This window comes from Prionailurus bengalensis, chromosome X (genome assembly GCF_016509475.1).
Source record: "Prionailurus bengalensis isolate Pbe53 chromosome X, Fcat_Pben_1.1_paternal_pri, whole genome shotgun sequence".
NCBI classification, from domain to species: domain Eukaryota; kingdom Metazoa; phylum Chordata; class Mammalia; order Carnivora; family Felidae; genus Prionailurus; species Prionailurus bengalensis.
The window spans coordinates 31,866,234-31,884,377 of record NC_057361.1 but is presented as its reverse complement, the minus strand read 5'-3'; the positions used below and the strand labels follow the sequence as shown (position 1 = coordinate 31,884,377).

Below are 18,144 nucleotides of genomic sequence, written 5' to 3'. Positions count from 1 at the left end.
ACCCAGGCTCCCCTCCAGATGCTTTTTAAACAGCTTATCTATGGATTAAACTTTGAGCAATCTTGATTTAGACCTGCAGTGCTCTAACATTAATGTAAAAACAAATCCTCTGGCAATGTGGTTAAATGCAGATTCTGACTCCCATGGGTTGGAGTGGGCCTGTGATTCTATTTGTCCAAACTTCCAGGTGATGTTGATATTGATGATTCAAGGATCATAATTTGAGAAGCAAGAGTCTGATCTAAAACAAAAACCATTTCTCAACTAATAAAACCAGGCTACCAGAAAAACAAAGGCAAGGAATGGCAGAGTTAGAACCACCATATATTTACTCCTCTATAAAAGCAACAAAAACACTGGAAAAGATGGTAAAAATTAACTTTTTCAGAACTCTGGTAAATTAATGAAAGGCTTGCAACAATCTGAATAGTGTTTATTCAAGAAAAACCGCCACACCGTAGTAAGAACAGCACAGTTTGTGGCCTTATAACTTTCACGTTGTAACTCCCATGTTCCTCACCACTGCTTAGCAGTAGGCTTGAAAATCATCAGCCTTGACACCAACGTAGTTGTAAAAACTGGCATGCAGTAACATAAGGGGACAGACTGAGATTTGAGCTCTTCGAAAAAAGTTCCACCCGTGAGCATTGCTACTTTTTTATCTGTCTCACAACTCGCTGGAAAAAATCAGTTGGCAAGGTGATGTCTTTACTGACCTGACTCAAAGGAAGACGGCAATACTCAGGATGTTTGTTGAAAACAATCAGTAGCAATTGTACCTGAGGTTCCTACAGCAGTTGGATCAAACAAGTGTTTGCCCAAACAACAGAGGAAGATCTGAGGAACAAGATCTGGTTGAAGCAGCTTGCTAGATCCCCAGAGTATGTGAAAGATCTTCTATGTCTATGGGAGATAATGATGTCCCACCAAATAAAGAGTACTAATAAAGAAAGACATTTTTTTAAAAGAGCCAATTATAAATTTTGTACTTTGAGAGTACGATACCTGAAATAGAAAATCATTAGAGGAACTCAAGAGCAGGTTTGCAGTGGCACAAGAAAGAACCAGTATACCTGAAAACGGGCCAGATAAAATGATTATTTCTAAAGAATAAAAAGAGAAAACAATGAAGAAAAATTAAACGGTCACAGAAAACTGTAAACACCATCAAGGATAAACATAAGCCTAATCAGAATGCTGAAAAGATAGGAAAGAGGCAGAAAGAAAACGTGAAGAGATAAATGATGAAAAATTCCATTCCCAAATTTGATGAGAAACATTACTTTACACATCCAAGAAGCATAAAATTTTTTTTCAGGATAAATCCAAAGCAATCCAAAACTAGAAAATAATAGTCAAATGGTTCATGAGCCAAGACTTGGTAAGCAGCAAGACAAAACTAACTCAACACCTACGTTGTTCCTCAGTAAAATTAACAGTGAATTCCCATCTGAAACCCTTTAGGACAGAAGGTAATGGGGTGATGGAGTCAGTGAGTTGAAAGAAGACTACCAATAAACAATAGTATATACAAGGGTGCCTGGGGGGCTCTGTCAGTTAAGCGTCCAACTTTGGCTCAGGTCATGATCTCACAGTTCGTGAGTTCGAGCTCCGCATTGGGCTCTGTGCTGAGAGCTCGGGGCCTAGAGTCTGCTTCAGATTCTGTGTCTCCTTCTCTCTCTGCCCCTCCCCTGCTTGTACTCTGTCTCTCTCTCTCTCTCTCAAAAATAAAATAAAACATTAAGAAAAAAAGAATAGAATATATAGGAAAACTGTCCTAAAATGAAGGAATAAATAACAAATAAACAAAAACTGAAAAAATTAATTGCTAGCATATGTGCCCTATAAGAAATATTAACGGGAGTCCTTCAGGCTGAAATAAAAGGACACTAGAAATTAACTCAAAAACACATGAAATAAAAAACACCAGCATAGGTAACTACATAGCTATATGTATAAAACAAACTAACTAAAACTGTATTTTCTTTGCAAACTTTTACATTTTGCTTTCTGATTTAAATGAAAAGAGTGTGAAACAATAAATAAAACAGTTTTACAGGCTTGTAATGTGTAAAGATGTAATAGGTCTAACACTAATAGCACTAAAAGGGGGTACGAAAAGGCGATATACTGCAGCAAAGTTTCTGAATTATATTGAAATTAAGTTGGTATTGATTTGAACTACATTTTTTTTTAAGTTTATTTATTCATTTTGAGAGAGAGAGAACACAAGCAGACAAGGCACTGTCAAAGCAGGACTCAAACTCATGAACCATGAGATCACAACCTGAGCTGAAATCAAGAGTCAGACGCTTAACCAACTAAGCCTCCCAAGTGCCCTGCAAAGATTTTTTTTTAAGTTTATTAATTTATTTTGAGAGAGAGAGAGTGCATTCAGGTGCGAGTAGGAGAAGGGACAGAGGGGGGGTGAGAGAGAATCCCAAGCAGGCTTCATGCTGTCAGCACAAACCAGATGCGGGGCTCAATCTCACAAACCGCAAGATCATGACCTGAGCCAAGATCAAGAGTTGGATGCTCAACTGACTGAGCTACACTACGCTACATTATTTTGAATTAGGATGCTAATTATAATCTTCAAGGTAAACTAAGAAAATAAGATACAGTAGAAGACAGAAGGAGGAATAAAAACTTTACACAAAAATAAATATATACTACAAAACCAAGAAGTAATGGAGAAATGAAGGAACAAAGACATAAGACATAGAAAATAGGTACCAAAATGGCAGATATAAATCCTACTGTATCAGAGATTACATTAACTTTGTTTATTTATTTATGTTTTAATGTTTATTTATTTTTGAGAGAGAGAGAGAGAAACAGAAAACACAAGCGGAGGAGAGGTAAAGACAGAGGAGACACAGAATCCAAAGCAGGTTCCAGGCTCTCAGCTGTCAGCACAAAGCCTGATAAAGGGCTTGAACTCACTGAGATTATGACCTGAGCCAAAGTCAGGACGCTTAACCAACTGAGCCACCCAGATGCCCCGAGATTACATTAACTTTAAATAGATTCAACACTCCAATCAAAATGCAGAGGTTGACAAAATGGATAAAAACAGATTAGAAAACTGATAAACATTAGTTCAAAGATACAAACAGATTGGGAGCAAAACATTTAAGAAGACATACCATGCAAACAGCAACAGAGACCGGGAGTGTCCATAGTAATAATGGGCCAAATAGAACTGAAAGCAAACATTGTTTGAGCATGACACCATGACAGCTCCCCAGACCCCCTCTCCAGGAAAATGAGTAAAAGTTGTAAAAATCAACTGTAATAATTCTCTAGAAATTATCCTTAAGGGAATATAGTAAATGAAGAAAAATCTATTCAACAATATTTACTGCATTCAGTAAGAAAGGCTATAATTTGTGAACCAAAACCCCTCGCTCCCTCTTCCTCCCCCACTCAGTAACACGGAAACCCTACTCCTCACTGGCACAGCTAAGAATACAAGGCTCTCAACTTACCCAGCTCCCAGTTGGAGAACTATAGTTTTCTGGGAGGTGTAGGATATCAACATTTCTCATCCTGCCCCCAGTACACACTGCTAAGTTCTGGGCAAGTGCAGATGAGAGGAGTTGGGGTTATCCCTCTTCTGCCCAGTCACAGGACAGAGACTCTACATAGGTGTGAAACTGTCCTCACCCTAGCTAACAAAGTGCTTGTCTGGTGCTGGCAGAAGCAAAATAAGAAGACCTAAAGCTGTTGTCCCTATCTCACCTAGCACTTAGCACCTCATGCACGGGCGGTATTCGGGGAAAGTGCAACACCATCCCCACCGCCAGCTACAGGGCCATGGTTTAGAGATTTTGCCTGGAAGGAGAAGATGGCCTTAAAACAGACAGTTCTTAATCTCTTCCGAAAGGAACTGATAACTAGCTTCATTTTCAATAAAGTATGAAGAAGGTTAAGACCAGGGATGCTCTTAAAAATAGTACAGGTTGGGGCGCCTGGGTGGCTCAGTCGGTTGAGCGTCCGACATCAGCTCAGGTCACGATCTCGCGGTCCGTGAGTTCGAGCCCCATGTCGGGCTCTGGGCTGATGGCTCAGAGCCTGGAACCTGCTTCCGATTCTGTGTCTCCCTCTCTGCCCCTCCCCCGTTCATGCTCTCTCTCTGTCTCAAAAATAAATAAACGTTAAAAAAAAATTAAAAAAAAATAGTACAGGTTGAGGTAAAGGGCAATTGGGAGTAGACTGGTAGATTCAATGGAAACACTGGCTAAACTGCATGCCTGCTACTTTGCTAGTAAACAACAGGGGAAAGGGACAGCTCGAGGAGCCCTTGTGGGGACAGAATAAATCTTAATTAAACACTTACTTAAGAAACTATTACTTCAAAGGAGCCTAGATTTGATTGAATTTATCTGAGGAGCAATTTATGCCTCCTATAGAACTGGAATTAGCAAAATCTAATATATGGGTGTGGAGGCAAAAAGAGATAGTCAAAAGGAATCCTGCCAAAGCCACTGTCATCCCAGATTGACTGTGGGCATTCCCAAAGCTATGTCCCCCGCGAATTAACATCAGAGGCTTCATACTTTGTGTGTGGAGATTTTCTGGGGAGGATGCAAATATTACTAAAATAGGATGGTCAGTCAGTTAAGAAGTTAACCAACACCATTAACAATCTCATGGGAGATGGGACCGGTATTCAGCTGCTAGAATATATCTTTTAAAATGTTTAGTTTTCAACATAAAAATGATGAGACATGAAAAGAAGTGGGCAAGAGAAACCACATGTTAACGTAACCAGCTGTCAGATTTAACAGAACATTAATTCAAGAGTGCCATTATAAATGTCTTCAAAAACTTAAGTATGGCCAAAGAAGTAAAGGAACATATGATGACAACGCAACAGCAAATAGAGAATATTAAAAAAAGAGACTGAAATAAAAGAACAAAATAATTCTGGAGATGGAAACTGCAACAACAAATATAAAAAAAAAATCACTAGAGCAGCTCGATGGTAGATCTAAACTGGCAGAAAAATAAAAAAGAATTAACAAACTGAAGACCGATAGAGATTAGGCAATCTGAAGAACACACAGAAAATAGAATAAGGAAAAAATAAACAGAGGCTAATACATATCTGGCTCACCGTTAAAAAAGCACCAACACACATGTAATGCAATTACCAGAAGGAGAGGACAAAGAGAAAGGAAAAGAAAGACTGTTTGAGAAATGAGGTGGGTGAGAGTGAAGCTGGACTGGGGCAGGGGAGTTATTCCAAAAGGTAATGTGAACCCAAAGGAACAAATAGAAACAAAAATGGTAAAAAAAAAAAAAAAAAAAAAAAAAGGCTAATATAATGAAAATTATAAATGTATCCATTCGGTTATGGGCTGAATTTTGTCCTCCCTCACATTTCATATGTTAAAGCCCTAACACCTAGTACTCTCACAATGTGACTGTATTTGAAAACAAGACCTTTAAAATGTGATTAAGTTAAAATGGGGCCATTAGAGTGAGCCCTAATTCATTCTGGCTAGTGTTCTTCTAAGAGGAAATGTGGACACACAGACACTCCAGGGATGTGCACATGCAGAGAAGAGATGACATGAGGGCACAGCAAGAAGCTGGCTATCCTCAAACCAAGGGGAGAGGCCTCAGAGAAACCCAATCTGCCAATACCGTGATCTTGGACTTTTAGCCTCCAGAGCTGTGAGAAAAGAAGTTTCTATTGTTTAAACCACCCAGTCTGTGGTATTTTGTTATGGGAGCACTAGCAAACTAATACACTACCCGTCTCTCAGCTTTCTTCAGATCATAAAAATTAAGCCAAAATTAAAAAAAGAAATACCAAAAAATGTTATGTAACATTACTGATTATTGCAACACCACTGATATGTCTGACAAAAACACCACAAAATAGGGGGAAATGGAATAGAGCTATATAAGAGTAACAAAAATGAAAAGGTGGGGCCCCTGAGTGGCTTAGTTGGTTTAGGGTTTGACTCTTGATTTTGGCTCAGGTCATGATCAGGTTGGTGAGTTTGAGGCCTGAATCAGGCTCCATGGCAACAGTGCAGAGCCTGCTTGAGATTCTCAATCTCTCAATCTTCTTCTCTGCCCCTCCTCCACTCACATGCATGCTCGCTCTCTCTCAAAAATGAATAAATTTGAAAAAAATAAATGAAAAGGCAGCCTACTAAATGGGAAAAAATGTTTACAAATTAATATCCAAAATCAATTAAAAAAACCCCTCATACAACTCAAAAGCAAAAAACAAACAAAAAAACACACAATCCAATAAAGAATTGGGCAGAGGATAAGAACAGACACTTTTCATGCATATTAAAACATGTTGAACATCCTTACTCATCGGGGAAATGCAAATTCAAACCACAATTAGATATCCCCTCACACCTGCCATAATGGCTATTATCAAAAACAAACAAACAAACAAACAAACAAACAAAAAGATAACAATGTTGGTAAGTATCTGCAGAAAGGGACCACTGGCATACTGTTGGTGGGAATATAAAATGGTGCAGCCACTAAGGAAAACAGTATACAGCTTTCTCAAAAAATTAAAAATAGCACTACCATGTCATCTAGCAATTCCACTTCTGGGTATTTATCCAAAGAAATTGAAATCAGGATTTCAAAAATATATCTTTACTTTCATGTTCATTGCAACATTGTTCACAACAGCCAAAATACAGAAACAATCCAAACAACCCAAATGTCCATCCACAGATGAATGAATGAATAAAGAAAATGTGTTGAGTGTATGTATAATACGGTGGAACACTATTCAACCTCAAAAAGGAAGAAAATCCTGCAACATGTGACAACATGGATGAAACTCGGAGACATCATGTTAAGTGAAATAAGCCAGTCTCAGAAGGACAAATCCTGTATGATTCCATTTATATGCGGTGTCTAAAGTGGTCAAACTCAAAAAGTAAAGAATAGAATGGCAGTTGCTAGGATTTGGGACTATGATGAAAAGGAGAATTGTTATATAAAGTTTCAGTGATGCAAGATGAATAAGTACTAGAGATGTGATATACAATAGACTTAATAACACTGCACTGTGTGCTAAGAGGGTAAGTCTCATGTCATGTCAAGTATGCTTACCACCAAAAAAAAAAAAAAAAAGAAATTAACACAAGGAAACTTTTGAAAACAATGATGGATATGTTTGTTACCTTAATTGTGGTGATAGTATTATGGCTGTACGCATGTGTCAAAACTCATCAAATTGCATACAGTAAACATATGCAGGGTTTTTTTTCTGTTGTTTATCAACCCTACCTTAACAAAGATAAACAATAGAGAATATCAAGGAAGCCAGAAAAAAGGTTCTTTGAAAAGATCAATAACACTGATAAGACTGATCTAGACTGATCAAGAATAAAGGAAAGAAGATAAAATTATTAAAATAAGGAAAGGAAGAAGGGCCATCACCATTGACTTTCTAGGAAGAAAAGGATTATAAGAAAATATTATATAAACTTCTATGCCAACAAACTGATTACTTGGAGGAAATGCACAAATTCCTAGAATGGCACAAACTATCAAACCTGATTTAAGGAGAAATAGAATACCTAATTAGGCCCATAACAAATAAAGCAGTGGAACTAGCAATGAAATAAACTTCCCACAAAGCAAAGCTCGGACCTAGATGGCATTAGTTGTGAGTTCTACCGAAGACTAAAAAAATTAATACCAATCCTTCAAAAACTCTTCCAAAAAATAGAATAGAAAGGATCATTTTCCAAATCATTTTCAGAAGCTAGTACTAATGCCACAAAAAACAAAGTCATCACTAGAAAAGGGAATTACACCATTATATCCTACGATTATAAATGTAATATCTTCAACAAAATACTAGCAAATCAAATCTTACAACATATAAAATCATTATATAGCAAGAAATAGTTGCATTCTGCAAAGGAGGAATTTGAGAACAACTAATGTGGTAGACAGAGACGTGGGTAAATCCTGTCTCTGTTAAATCTAGGCCGGGTTGCCATTTGGGTTAAAAGTAATGTTAAATTTTGAGTAAAAATGATCAAATCTGGTCACTAGAGTGCATGTAATTTGGGGGGAAAACATGGACATTTTTATTTTATTGTAAAGTACGTTTCATATTCGACTGTTAATAATTAAATTCTGGTTTTTTAACTGTAACACATATTACTCAGCGATCAAAAAGAATGAAATCTTACCATCTGCAACAATGTGGATGGAAACTAGAGTGTTCTATGCTAAGCGAAATAAGTCAGAGAAAGACAAATATCATATGATTTCACTCATATGTGGAATTTAACAAACAAAACACATGAACATAAGGGGAAGGGAAGACAAAATAAAACAAAAACAGAGAGAGAGAAACCATAAGAGACTCTTTTTTTTTTTTAACTGAAATTTATTGACAAATTGGTTTCCATACAACACCCAGTGCTCATCCCAAAAGGTGCCCTCCTCAATACGTATCATCCACCCTCTCCTCCCTCCCACCCCCCATCAACCCTCAGTTTGTTCTCAGTTTTTAACAGTCTCTTATGCTTTGGCTCTCTCCCATTCTAACCTCTTTTTTTTTTTCCTTCCCCTCCCCCATGGGTTCCTGTTAAGTTTCTCAGGATCCACATAAGAGTGAAACCATATGGTATCTGTCTTTCTCTGTATGGCTTATTTCACTTAGCATCACACTCTCCAGTTCCATCCACGCTGCTACAAAAGGCCATATTTCATTTTTTCTCATTGCCACGTAATATTCCATTGTGTATATAAACCACAATTTCTTTATCCATTCATCAGTTGATGGACATTTAGGCTCTTTCCATAATTTGGCTATTGTTGAGAGTGCTGCTATGAACATTGGGGTACAAGTGGCCCTATGCATCAGTACTCCTGTATCCCTTGGATAAATTCCTAGCAGTGCTATTGCTGGGTCATAGGGTAGGTCTATTTTTAATTTTCTGAGGAACCTCCACACTGCTTTCCAGAGCGGCTGCACCAATTTGCATTCCCACCAACAGTGCAAGAGGGTTCCCGTTTCTCCACATCCTCGCCAGCATCTATAGTCTCCTGATTTGTTCATTTTGGCCACTCTGACTGGCGTGAGGTGATACCTGAGTGTGGTTTTGATTTGTATTTCCCTGATAAGGAGCGACGCTGAACATCTTTTCATGTGCCTGTTGGCCATCCGGATGTCTTCTTTAGAGAAGTGTCTATTCATGTTTTCTGCCCATTTCTTCACTGGGTTATTTGTTTTTTGGGTGTGGAGTTTGGTGAGCTCTTTATAGATTTTGGATACTAGCCCTTTGTCTGATATGTCATTTGCGAATATCTTTTCCCATTCCGTTGGTTGCCTTTTAGTTTTATTGGTTGTTTCCTTTGCTGTGCAGAAGCTTTTTATTTCATGAGGTCCCAGTAGTTCATGTTTACTTTTAATTCCCTTGCCTTTGGGGATGTGTCAAGTAAGACATTGCTACGGCTGAGGTCAGAGAGGTCTTTTCCTGCTTTCTCCTCTAAGGTTTTGATGGTTTCCTGTCTCACATTTAGGTCCTTTATCCATTTTGAGTTTATTTTTGTGAATGGTGTGAGAAAGTGGTCTAGTTTCAACCTTCTGCATGTTGCTGTCCAGTTCTCCCAGCACCATTTGTTAAAGAGGCTGTCTTTTTTCCATTGGATGTTCTTTCCTGCTTTGTCAAAGATGAGTTGGCCATACGTTTGTGGGTCTAGTTCTGGGGTTTCTATTCTATTCCATTGGTCTATGTGTCTGTTTTTGTGCCACATAAGAGACTCTTAAATACAGAGAACAAATTGGGGGTTGCTGGAGGGGTGTTGGGTGGGAGCATGGGCTAAATGGGTGATGGGCATTAAGGAGGGCACTTGTTGGGATGAGCACTGGGTGTTATAGGCAAGTGATGAATCACTAAATTCTACTCCTGAAATCATTAGTATACTATATGTTAACTAACCTAGATTTAAATAAAAATTTTTAAAAAGTGTAACATTAAAGGGGCGCCTGGGTGGCGCAGTCGGTTAAGCTTCCGACTTCAGCCAGGTCACGATCTGGCAGTCCGTGAGTTCGAGCCCCGCGTCAGGCTCTGGGCTGATGGCTCAGAGCCTGGAGCCTGTTTCCAATTCTGTGACTCCCTCTCTCTCTGCCCCTCCCCCATTCATGCTCTGTCTCTCTCTGTCCCAAAAATAAAGAAACGTTGAAAAAAAAAATTTTTAAATTAAAAAAAAAAAAGTGTAACATTAAAAACTAGGTCACTTACTGTGATGTTTATAATAATAATAAAGACTACATAAGAATTAATTAGCAGTTAAATTTCCTTTCTTTTCTATTGCATTATTTTTAAATTTTAAAATACATGCCTACTGTAAAATATTGATCTTAGAAATTTTGTAACTGGTTTTAAAAGTTTGAGTTAATGGGGTGCATGGGTGGCTCAACTGGTTAAGCATCTGACTTTGGCTCAGGTCATGATCTCATGGTTTGTGAGTTTCAGCCCTGAATGCGGCTCTCTGCTATCAGCACAGAGCCTGCTTTGGATCCTCTGTCCCTTTCTCTCTCTCTGCCCCTATCCCCACTCGTGGACACGGGTAGGCTTTCTCTAAAATAAACAAATATTTAAAAGAAAAAGTTTGAGTTTATATGTCCGTTGCCTAAGTCTGAGGGCCATATTCACATAAAGGAGAAAGGAGTCAAAATTCCCCAATTAACAATCTTGTCTTTTACCAGACAAACCATGCACTTCTCATAAGAAGCAACTATTTTAACTCAATCTGAGATAAACCATAGAGTAATAAAATATGATTTTTTGAAAAACTACAACTATAATCATCTAGCAACTCCTAGAACTTTGAGATTTCCTTTCAGTGCTACCACTAGAATGTAAGACTAATTATGTTTAATCTTGATGTCTTATGCAGAACAGTCATTTGGTTCATTTAAGGGCATATTTTAATACTGGATTAATGCTATATATTCTGACATTTTTCTGTTCCTTGTATTCTGATATAACACTTTAATAAAAGTACAGTAAATAAAACTCTCCCTCACATGAACACAGGAACCATAAATTCACCAATAACTGTTTTTTTATTTAAGTTTATTTATTTCTTTTGAGAGAGAGGACGTGAGCAGGGGAGAGGGAAAGAATCCCAAGCAGGCTCCACAATGCCAGTGCAGAGTCTCACACAGGGTTCGATCTTACAACCCTGAGATCATAACCTGAGCCAAAATCAAGAGTGGGATGCTTACTCGACTGTGCCACCACCCAGGTGCCCCTCACCAATAACTGTTTTAACAACAACAAAAATTGTTTTGTAAACAACAAATGATTATTAATAAGAAATTACCAAAAGTCTTCATATATAGTGATTTTAAAAACTGGAAATTATCAAATACTAAAATAATAAGCATACATACAACTTCTAGTGTCAACACAAGTACTGTTGTTGACGATTTGATTTCTAAAGGTGATGGAAACAGTGTACAATTGAAGCAGTACAGAGGTATCATTGACCATCTTGTCCCTCAATATGTAAGTTCATAAAGATATTTGTCTATTGTGACCTTAAATAATACGTCAGCATTTTATTGTCTTTTCATCTCAAATTTGTGTTGTTGTAATTGTTGTTATTAAATCTCCAAATGTGTAAATGCATGGTTAACGTGCAATTTTAATTAATCATGATGCCTTAAGTAAAAATTCATTTTCTGTTTGAATCAATATTTCACTTTTTGAAAGCAACAGATGTAATAAGATTAGGAACAAAAAAGCCTATTAATTATAACTTTTTAAAGTAATCTCTATACCCAATGTGGGGTTCGAACTTACAACCCTGGGATCAAGGGTCACATGCTCTACTTACTGAGCAAGTCAGGCGCACCATAATTATAAATTAAAAAAAAATTAAAATAGTACATCTCAGTACACAGAAAGCTCATAAACAAAATTCATAAATTTGATATGATCAATCTTTTAGCTTTATATAGATCAAACAGCATGTCAAGAAAAATTGATTTATCTTCATTATTTATTCTGTTTTATATGATGGTGCTCATAAATTTACTATGTAACATAATATTTATTGTGTAATAGGTGTAATATCAACACAAAGTTTCTCCTCAAATGGTTCATAGTGAAAAGAATTACTTATTTCCCCTTAAGCTTGAACATGACTAATGGCAAAGAAATTATATGAAAAGAATAACTTACCTGAAGTCCCCAGCAGTATGGAAGGGATTTTTAACCTTTACAGTGATTTCTTTCCATGTGTAACATGGGGATTTACAATTTATAATTTCCTAAAATAAAAAAAAAATTCTATATGAAAATAACAAAAGAGTACTATGAATTGCCATATATAAACTTAAACTATTTAAAAAACAGCCTGTTTAAATATTACAGTGATATTAATTTATATAATTCCTCTTGTCCCACAAATAAATTGTACTACTAAAATCTGGGTGGGAAAGAACAAAAATAGATTGATTTCACGACATTAATGATCCATAATACTTTGCTAACAAGTGAATTATTTGTCACAATAGTGTGTCCTGAATTGATTTCTTTAAAATTGATTTCCTTAATGACCGAGCATGGTTTCACATCTGCAAGTTCATCAATCACATACATGCCTACTATATGTGACATAAAGAAGAGGCAGAGTGCACACATAGAGCTCTGTGAGTATAAACACATGCTTGTGTTTATAATGTGGTGGCTAAGATGACGTATTTGTATTATAATAAAAGTACAGGGGCATCTGGGTGGCTCAGTGAGTTGGGTATCCAACTTCAGCTCAGGTCATGATCTCACAGTTTGTGAGTTCGAGCCCCCATGTCGGGCTCTGTGCTGACAGCTCAGAGCCTGGAGCCTGCTTCAGATTCTGTGTCTCCCTCTCTCTCTTCCCCTCCCCCACTCATGTTCTGTCTTTCTCTCTCAAAAATAAGTAAACAGTAAAAAAAAAGAAAAAAGCACAAATATAAAACTAAAACCTCAAACTACCCGAAGGACTTCCACAGAAAATAAGATTCTAGGAATTCTACATTTTTAGATCGGTCATGTTATTATCTTATTTTATTTCTCCATTATTATCCAATCCACACCCTGGTTTACTAAAACCATGAGTAGCCAGATGGAGAAGGAAACAGAGAGCCCGCATGAGCTTCATAGTATAGATTTGATCCATGGGACATTCAAGATAAATTGATAAATGTTCCTATCAGAGAAGAGAAACATTTTTTTACTGCATAAACCACCAACACTTAATTCAAACAAAAACATAGACAAAAGCCCAGGGACTTCTTACCTTAAAATCACAAGTCTTCAGGGCAGAAGGGGATGTAAAGTTGCTATGTGTACAGTGAATGACTCCATCATGAAAAGAACGAATATAATCCTAAAAATCTGACCTTAAAGTAAGACTCAATACAAATCCATTCAAATTCCCTTATAAAATTGAAGAATTATTTCCAGAGAAAGAGTATCAAAGCAAGAATATCAGAGACACAGAAGCCGAGAATTGTGCATATGTAAGTATGTGCACATATGTGTCTATACACACACCATCTCAAAGAACAGGTGCTATATAGAGATAAAACTTGGAGGAATAGCTGTGCTTGGGACACTCCATGGCCTGCGAAGAGAAGCAGACATATAAAATAGGGAAAATTTACTTACAATGGCCTTAAAGTTGAGGACTTCACCCTTAAGAGCAAAAGTCATTGTAGTACCTCCTATCCCATGCTTAGGTTTTGAAATCAATAACAGTGAAGCTTCAGCAGGATGAAGGAAGCGACTGGTGAATTTCACAGTGATACTGATTTCGTTTCTATTGAGAAAAGATAAAGGGGAAATATTTTACTGAAAAAAAACGCAGCAAGTATCTCTTCAGCATAGATGATGTGCCCAGTGTCTACATCCTGCAATATACTCACTTCTACAATAAAATTAAAGACTGCTGCAGATCTCAGCAAGCCTACAGTACAGTTATTGTCATCAGTTAAAACACCTTGATCCAATCTGTAAAATCTACAGTTACCTTCAAATGTATGTATAATCTACCAAATATTGGATTTCCAGTTAGCCACAGGAAATTGTGTATATATACTTTTATGTGAAATTCTTAGGACATTTCTGTGCTACTGTTTAGGCAAACTCTTAGTCATATCACTGATTTTTTTGTCACACGGAGGAAAAAAATGAGAAAGACTAAGAATTCAAAAAATACTTAAAGCCATGGTTGAAAATAAAATTTAAATCTGGAATCAAAATAATGGTATGTAAGTAGCAGGATTTTTGAGAGAAACACATAAATAAAAGAAGGAATATAGAAAGCCATGTCTGTCTCCCTTAAACTTCAACTTTCTAGTCTAGAACACAGTAAAATGGTAAGGAGTCTGTGGACTTGGGGGAGATTCCACTTACTAGTGTGTCGGGGAATGAATACACTATGGCATCCTGGCAACCTAGCATGCCAACACATGAGCCACATATACAAGGCTTAGCTTCAGTGAATAAAAGTCTTGGCAGAAAGCCTGTGATCCTCTGGTAGTAGAAGAACATGGAGGCAGGTGAAGAGCTGCTACAAAAACCTTTTTCACTTGCCTCCCTACTGCCCCGGAGAGGGTGTCATCAGTTTCTCACTGCCCCCTAGATTCTGATGCGATATAAAGGTTGCTACCTAGCTCCCTTCAGGGTAGAGTTACAGGCTATAAAACTGCTTAGGTGCAGCATGAAATTGGCTGTCAGCAACATGGTGTCCTACTACATATGATGCATTCATCAACAAAAGCCCTTTTGATATGGTATGACCCTGCACAAGGGACATGGGTATCTAGCCCTTTTAATTTGTTTTCACTGTTTATATAACTAACGAAATCCTCATATAAAACAAATGGGCTAAGTGTTTCATAACTGGCTAAATCTTGCAGCCTAGCCTAGCCTTGCCTTGCCACAAATGTGGGTGAAAAATTGTGGGGAAATTTTACCTTGGCTTTTGCTCTGGCTGTGAGCATAGTTATCACAATTATTCCTTTTACAAACTATCACCTAATGCCTTCTCTTAGAATACCCTTATTTGGAAGTGGAGATGGGAATAGATTCTCTCAGTGTTCACCTTTGACTTAACTTCCCCCAAATCCTTGTGGAATTACTGTTCAATGGGTAAGTCTAGGGAGTATCAAAAAGTAAAATGAATTAAAGATTTTCAAAATCAATAGAAATACTCTTAAAACTGCTTTTTATGGAAAATTACAACTCACATGTAGCATGAGTGGGGATGGTTTTTACTCAGGTATGTCATCACTAATGTCCTCAATTTATACAAAGGACATTTTGTTGGCCATTATGAAAAGCTCATGGACTTGAATTTAATTAAGTAGAAAGAATATGTGAACTTGAGATCTCTTTCAGGGTGTATAGGCTCAAATTCTGTGTTAGGATACCTGTGAGTGACTTACGATTTTTTTTAGATATTCTAAAATTCATCATTAGATCAAGCCATTCATTCATTCATTCATTCATTCATTCAGTTGATACTTATAAAGAATTTATAATGTTCCAAGCACTGTTTTAGGTTTTGGGATACAGTAATTAGAAAAAAAAAAAAACATACTATTCCTGATATCCTGGATCTTACATTCTATAGGACAAGCAGAATATTAATTATGTTGTCACAAAATAAATGTGAAAATTACAAATGTATGTATGTACTAGGAAGTGCTATGAGAACATATAATAGGGAGTGTGGTATAGTCTGAAGGGTGAGAGGGAGGGATATGTTAGGTGGGATATAAAGGATGAGAACAAGTTAGCTAGAATGAGCATGGGAGGAAAGAAAGCCTCAAGGCCTCTGGTATGAGGAATTATGATGTGTTTGAAGAACTCACCAAAGGCCAGTGGTGCTAAAGTTTAGAGAGCAAGAGGGTTAGCGATACAAGACATATCCAGGAGCCAGCTCTGAAAGGCCACATGTTGACATATTCAATCTATATTTTAATGGTAATGGGAAGCTATGGGAATATTTTAAACCGAGGAGTGATATAAGCAAATTTGCATTTTAAAAAATTGTTGCCATTCTAAGAGGATGAATTGCAGATGAGCCTCTTCATCTGGACTCTGAGCTTTGGAGCAAACTTGGAGCAAAGAGCTTACCCTTGCAACACCCATGTCAGATTCCCCACTGGTGTTCCAGATATTACAAACAACTGACAAGGATCACCACCCACAGAACTCCACCCATGCTACTACGAGGGCTGCCTGAATGGCGTGGTTTGAGATACCCATTTGGGGAGGAGAGATTGGGGTGTCGCCATTTTTCTCCCCATCACCAACACAGTGGTGCTTCAGGGAACAGGTCAGTGGCAACCATTGGAGGTGGAAGCCATTTACGCCAAACCCTGCACCTCCATGCCTGGTAACTGCTTTATCCACCAGAGTGAGATTAACACTGACTGAACCAGAAGACCTCTCCTCCAGACCAGCACAGGCCTCAGTCCCAAGGCACCAACAAACAACTGTCGTGTGGTTTTGTATGTTATTCTGTTTTTGTTTTAATTATATATTTTTCACTTTTCTTTCCTTCTCTTTTCCCTTTCTTTTCTTTCTATTCTCCTCTTTTTTTCTTTCCCCATTGGAATTAGCATCATACTTCCTGATTCAATTTTTGGTCAATTCTTATTATATAAATATTTTTTCTTTCTTTCCTTTTTTTTTTTTGTTTGTTTAATCAGGCAATTTACTTTATTTTTTTAATACCTGTTCTGTACCTCTGTCTTCTTTATTTTCCTCTCTCTGTCTCAGTATTAAGTCTAACAGTTTCTTTCCTTCTCTAACTGGTCTTTTTTATTCCACCCTGTAATTTCTCTCTTGTATAGGATAAGGCTTCTTCCCTGGCCACTTTTTCCTTCTTTCCAGAGTTACTTCAAAGAACAAATCACAGCATACCTGGGGGAAGGTCCAATCCACCAATACGAGCAGTGGGATAAAGCAACCAAAGATGCAACAACAGAGTCACACAACACACACCAAGGACACTTCCAGAAGTACCAGGTCCTGGATCATGTGTAACCTCTTTTTAATATAGCATTATTCATACATACAGGACTCATAACAAGCTATTAAAACACATAAAAGACAGAAAACTAGCCAAAATAACAAAAGAGAAGAATTCCCCTCAAAACAAATTCCAGGAAGAAAAGACAGCCAGAGAATTGCTCAAAACAGATATAAACAATGTATCTGAACAAGAACTTAGAATAATGATCATAAGGCTAAGAGCTGGGCGTGAAAAGAAGATAGCGGAGAAACAACTGCTGCAGAGATCAAGGACCTAAGAAATGGTAATGATGAGTTAAGAAGTGCTGTAAATGAGATGCAAAATAAACTAGATGCACTGACAGCAAGGACAGGAGAAGCAGAGGAGAGAACAGGTGAAATAGAAGCTAAAATGATGGAAAATGATAAAGCTGAGAAAAAGAGGGAAAGGAAATTACTAGACCATGAGGGAAGAATTAGAGACCTAAGTGATTCAATGAAACGAAACAATATCAGTGTCATAGAAATTACAGAAGAAGAAGGAGAGAGAAAGAGACAGAAGGTTTATTTGAACAAATTATAGCTGAGAACTTCCTTCTGGGAAGGACACAGACATCCAAATCAAGAGAGCACAGAGAACTCCCGTCAAAATAAACAAAAAAACAAAAAAAAAAACAGGTCAAAACCAGAACATATAATAGTGAAATTGGCAAAATGCAAAGATAAAGAGAGAATTCTGAAAGCAGCTAGAGACAAAAGGGCCTTAACAAAGAAGGGTAGACACATAATGGTAGTAGCAGACCTGTCCACTGAAACTTGGCAGGCTAGAAAAGAATGGCAGGAGATATTCAATGTGCTGAATAGGAAAAATATACAGCGAAGAATCCTGTATCCACCAAGGCTGTCATTCAGAAGAGTTACAGGCTTTCCCAGACCAAAAAAAAAAAAAAAAAAAAAAAAGAAACTAAAGGAGTTCAAGACCACTAAACTAGACTTGCAGGATATCCTAAGGTGGACTCTGTGAGTGGAAAGTGGCAAAGACTACAAAGGACCCGAGATATCACCACACGAATGAAACCTACAGATAACACAATGACACTAAATCCGT

The 18,144-nt window shown here is 37.4% G+C and overlaps 1 protein-coding gene across 1 annotated transcript in view; it reads right to left on the bottom strand.

Annotated features, from left to right (window-relative positions):
• The window catches only part of CFAP47 (cilia and flagella associated protein 47), a 587,956-nt gene that overhangs the window by 297,090 nt on the left and 272,722 nt on the right, over positions 1–18,144 (bottom strand). The window contains exons 38-39 of the mRNA XM_043569968.1: positions 13,680–13,830; positions 12,213–12,301 (exon numbers count right to left, since the gene is read on the bottom strand). Coding sequence (XP_043425903.1) covers positions 12,213–12,301; positions 13,680–13,830 — 240 coding nt within the window. The remainder of the gene's footprint in view (positions 1–12,212; positions 12,302–13,679; positions 13,831–18,144) is intronic.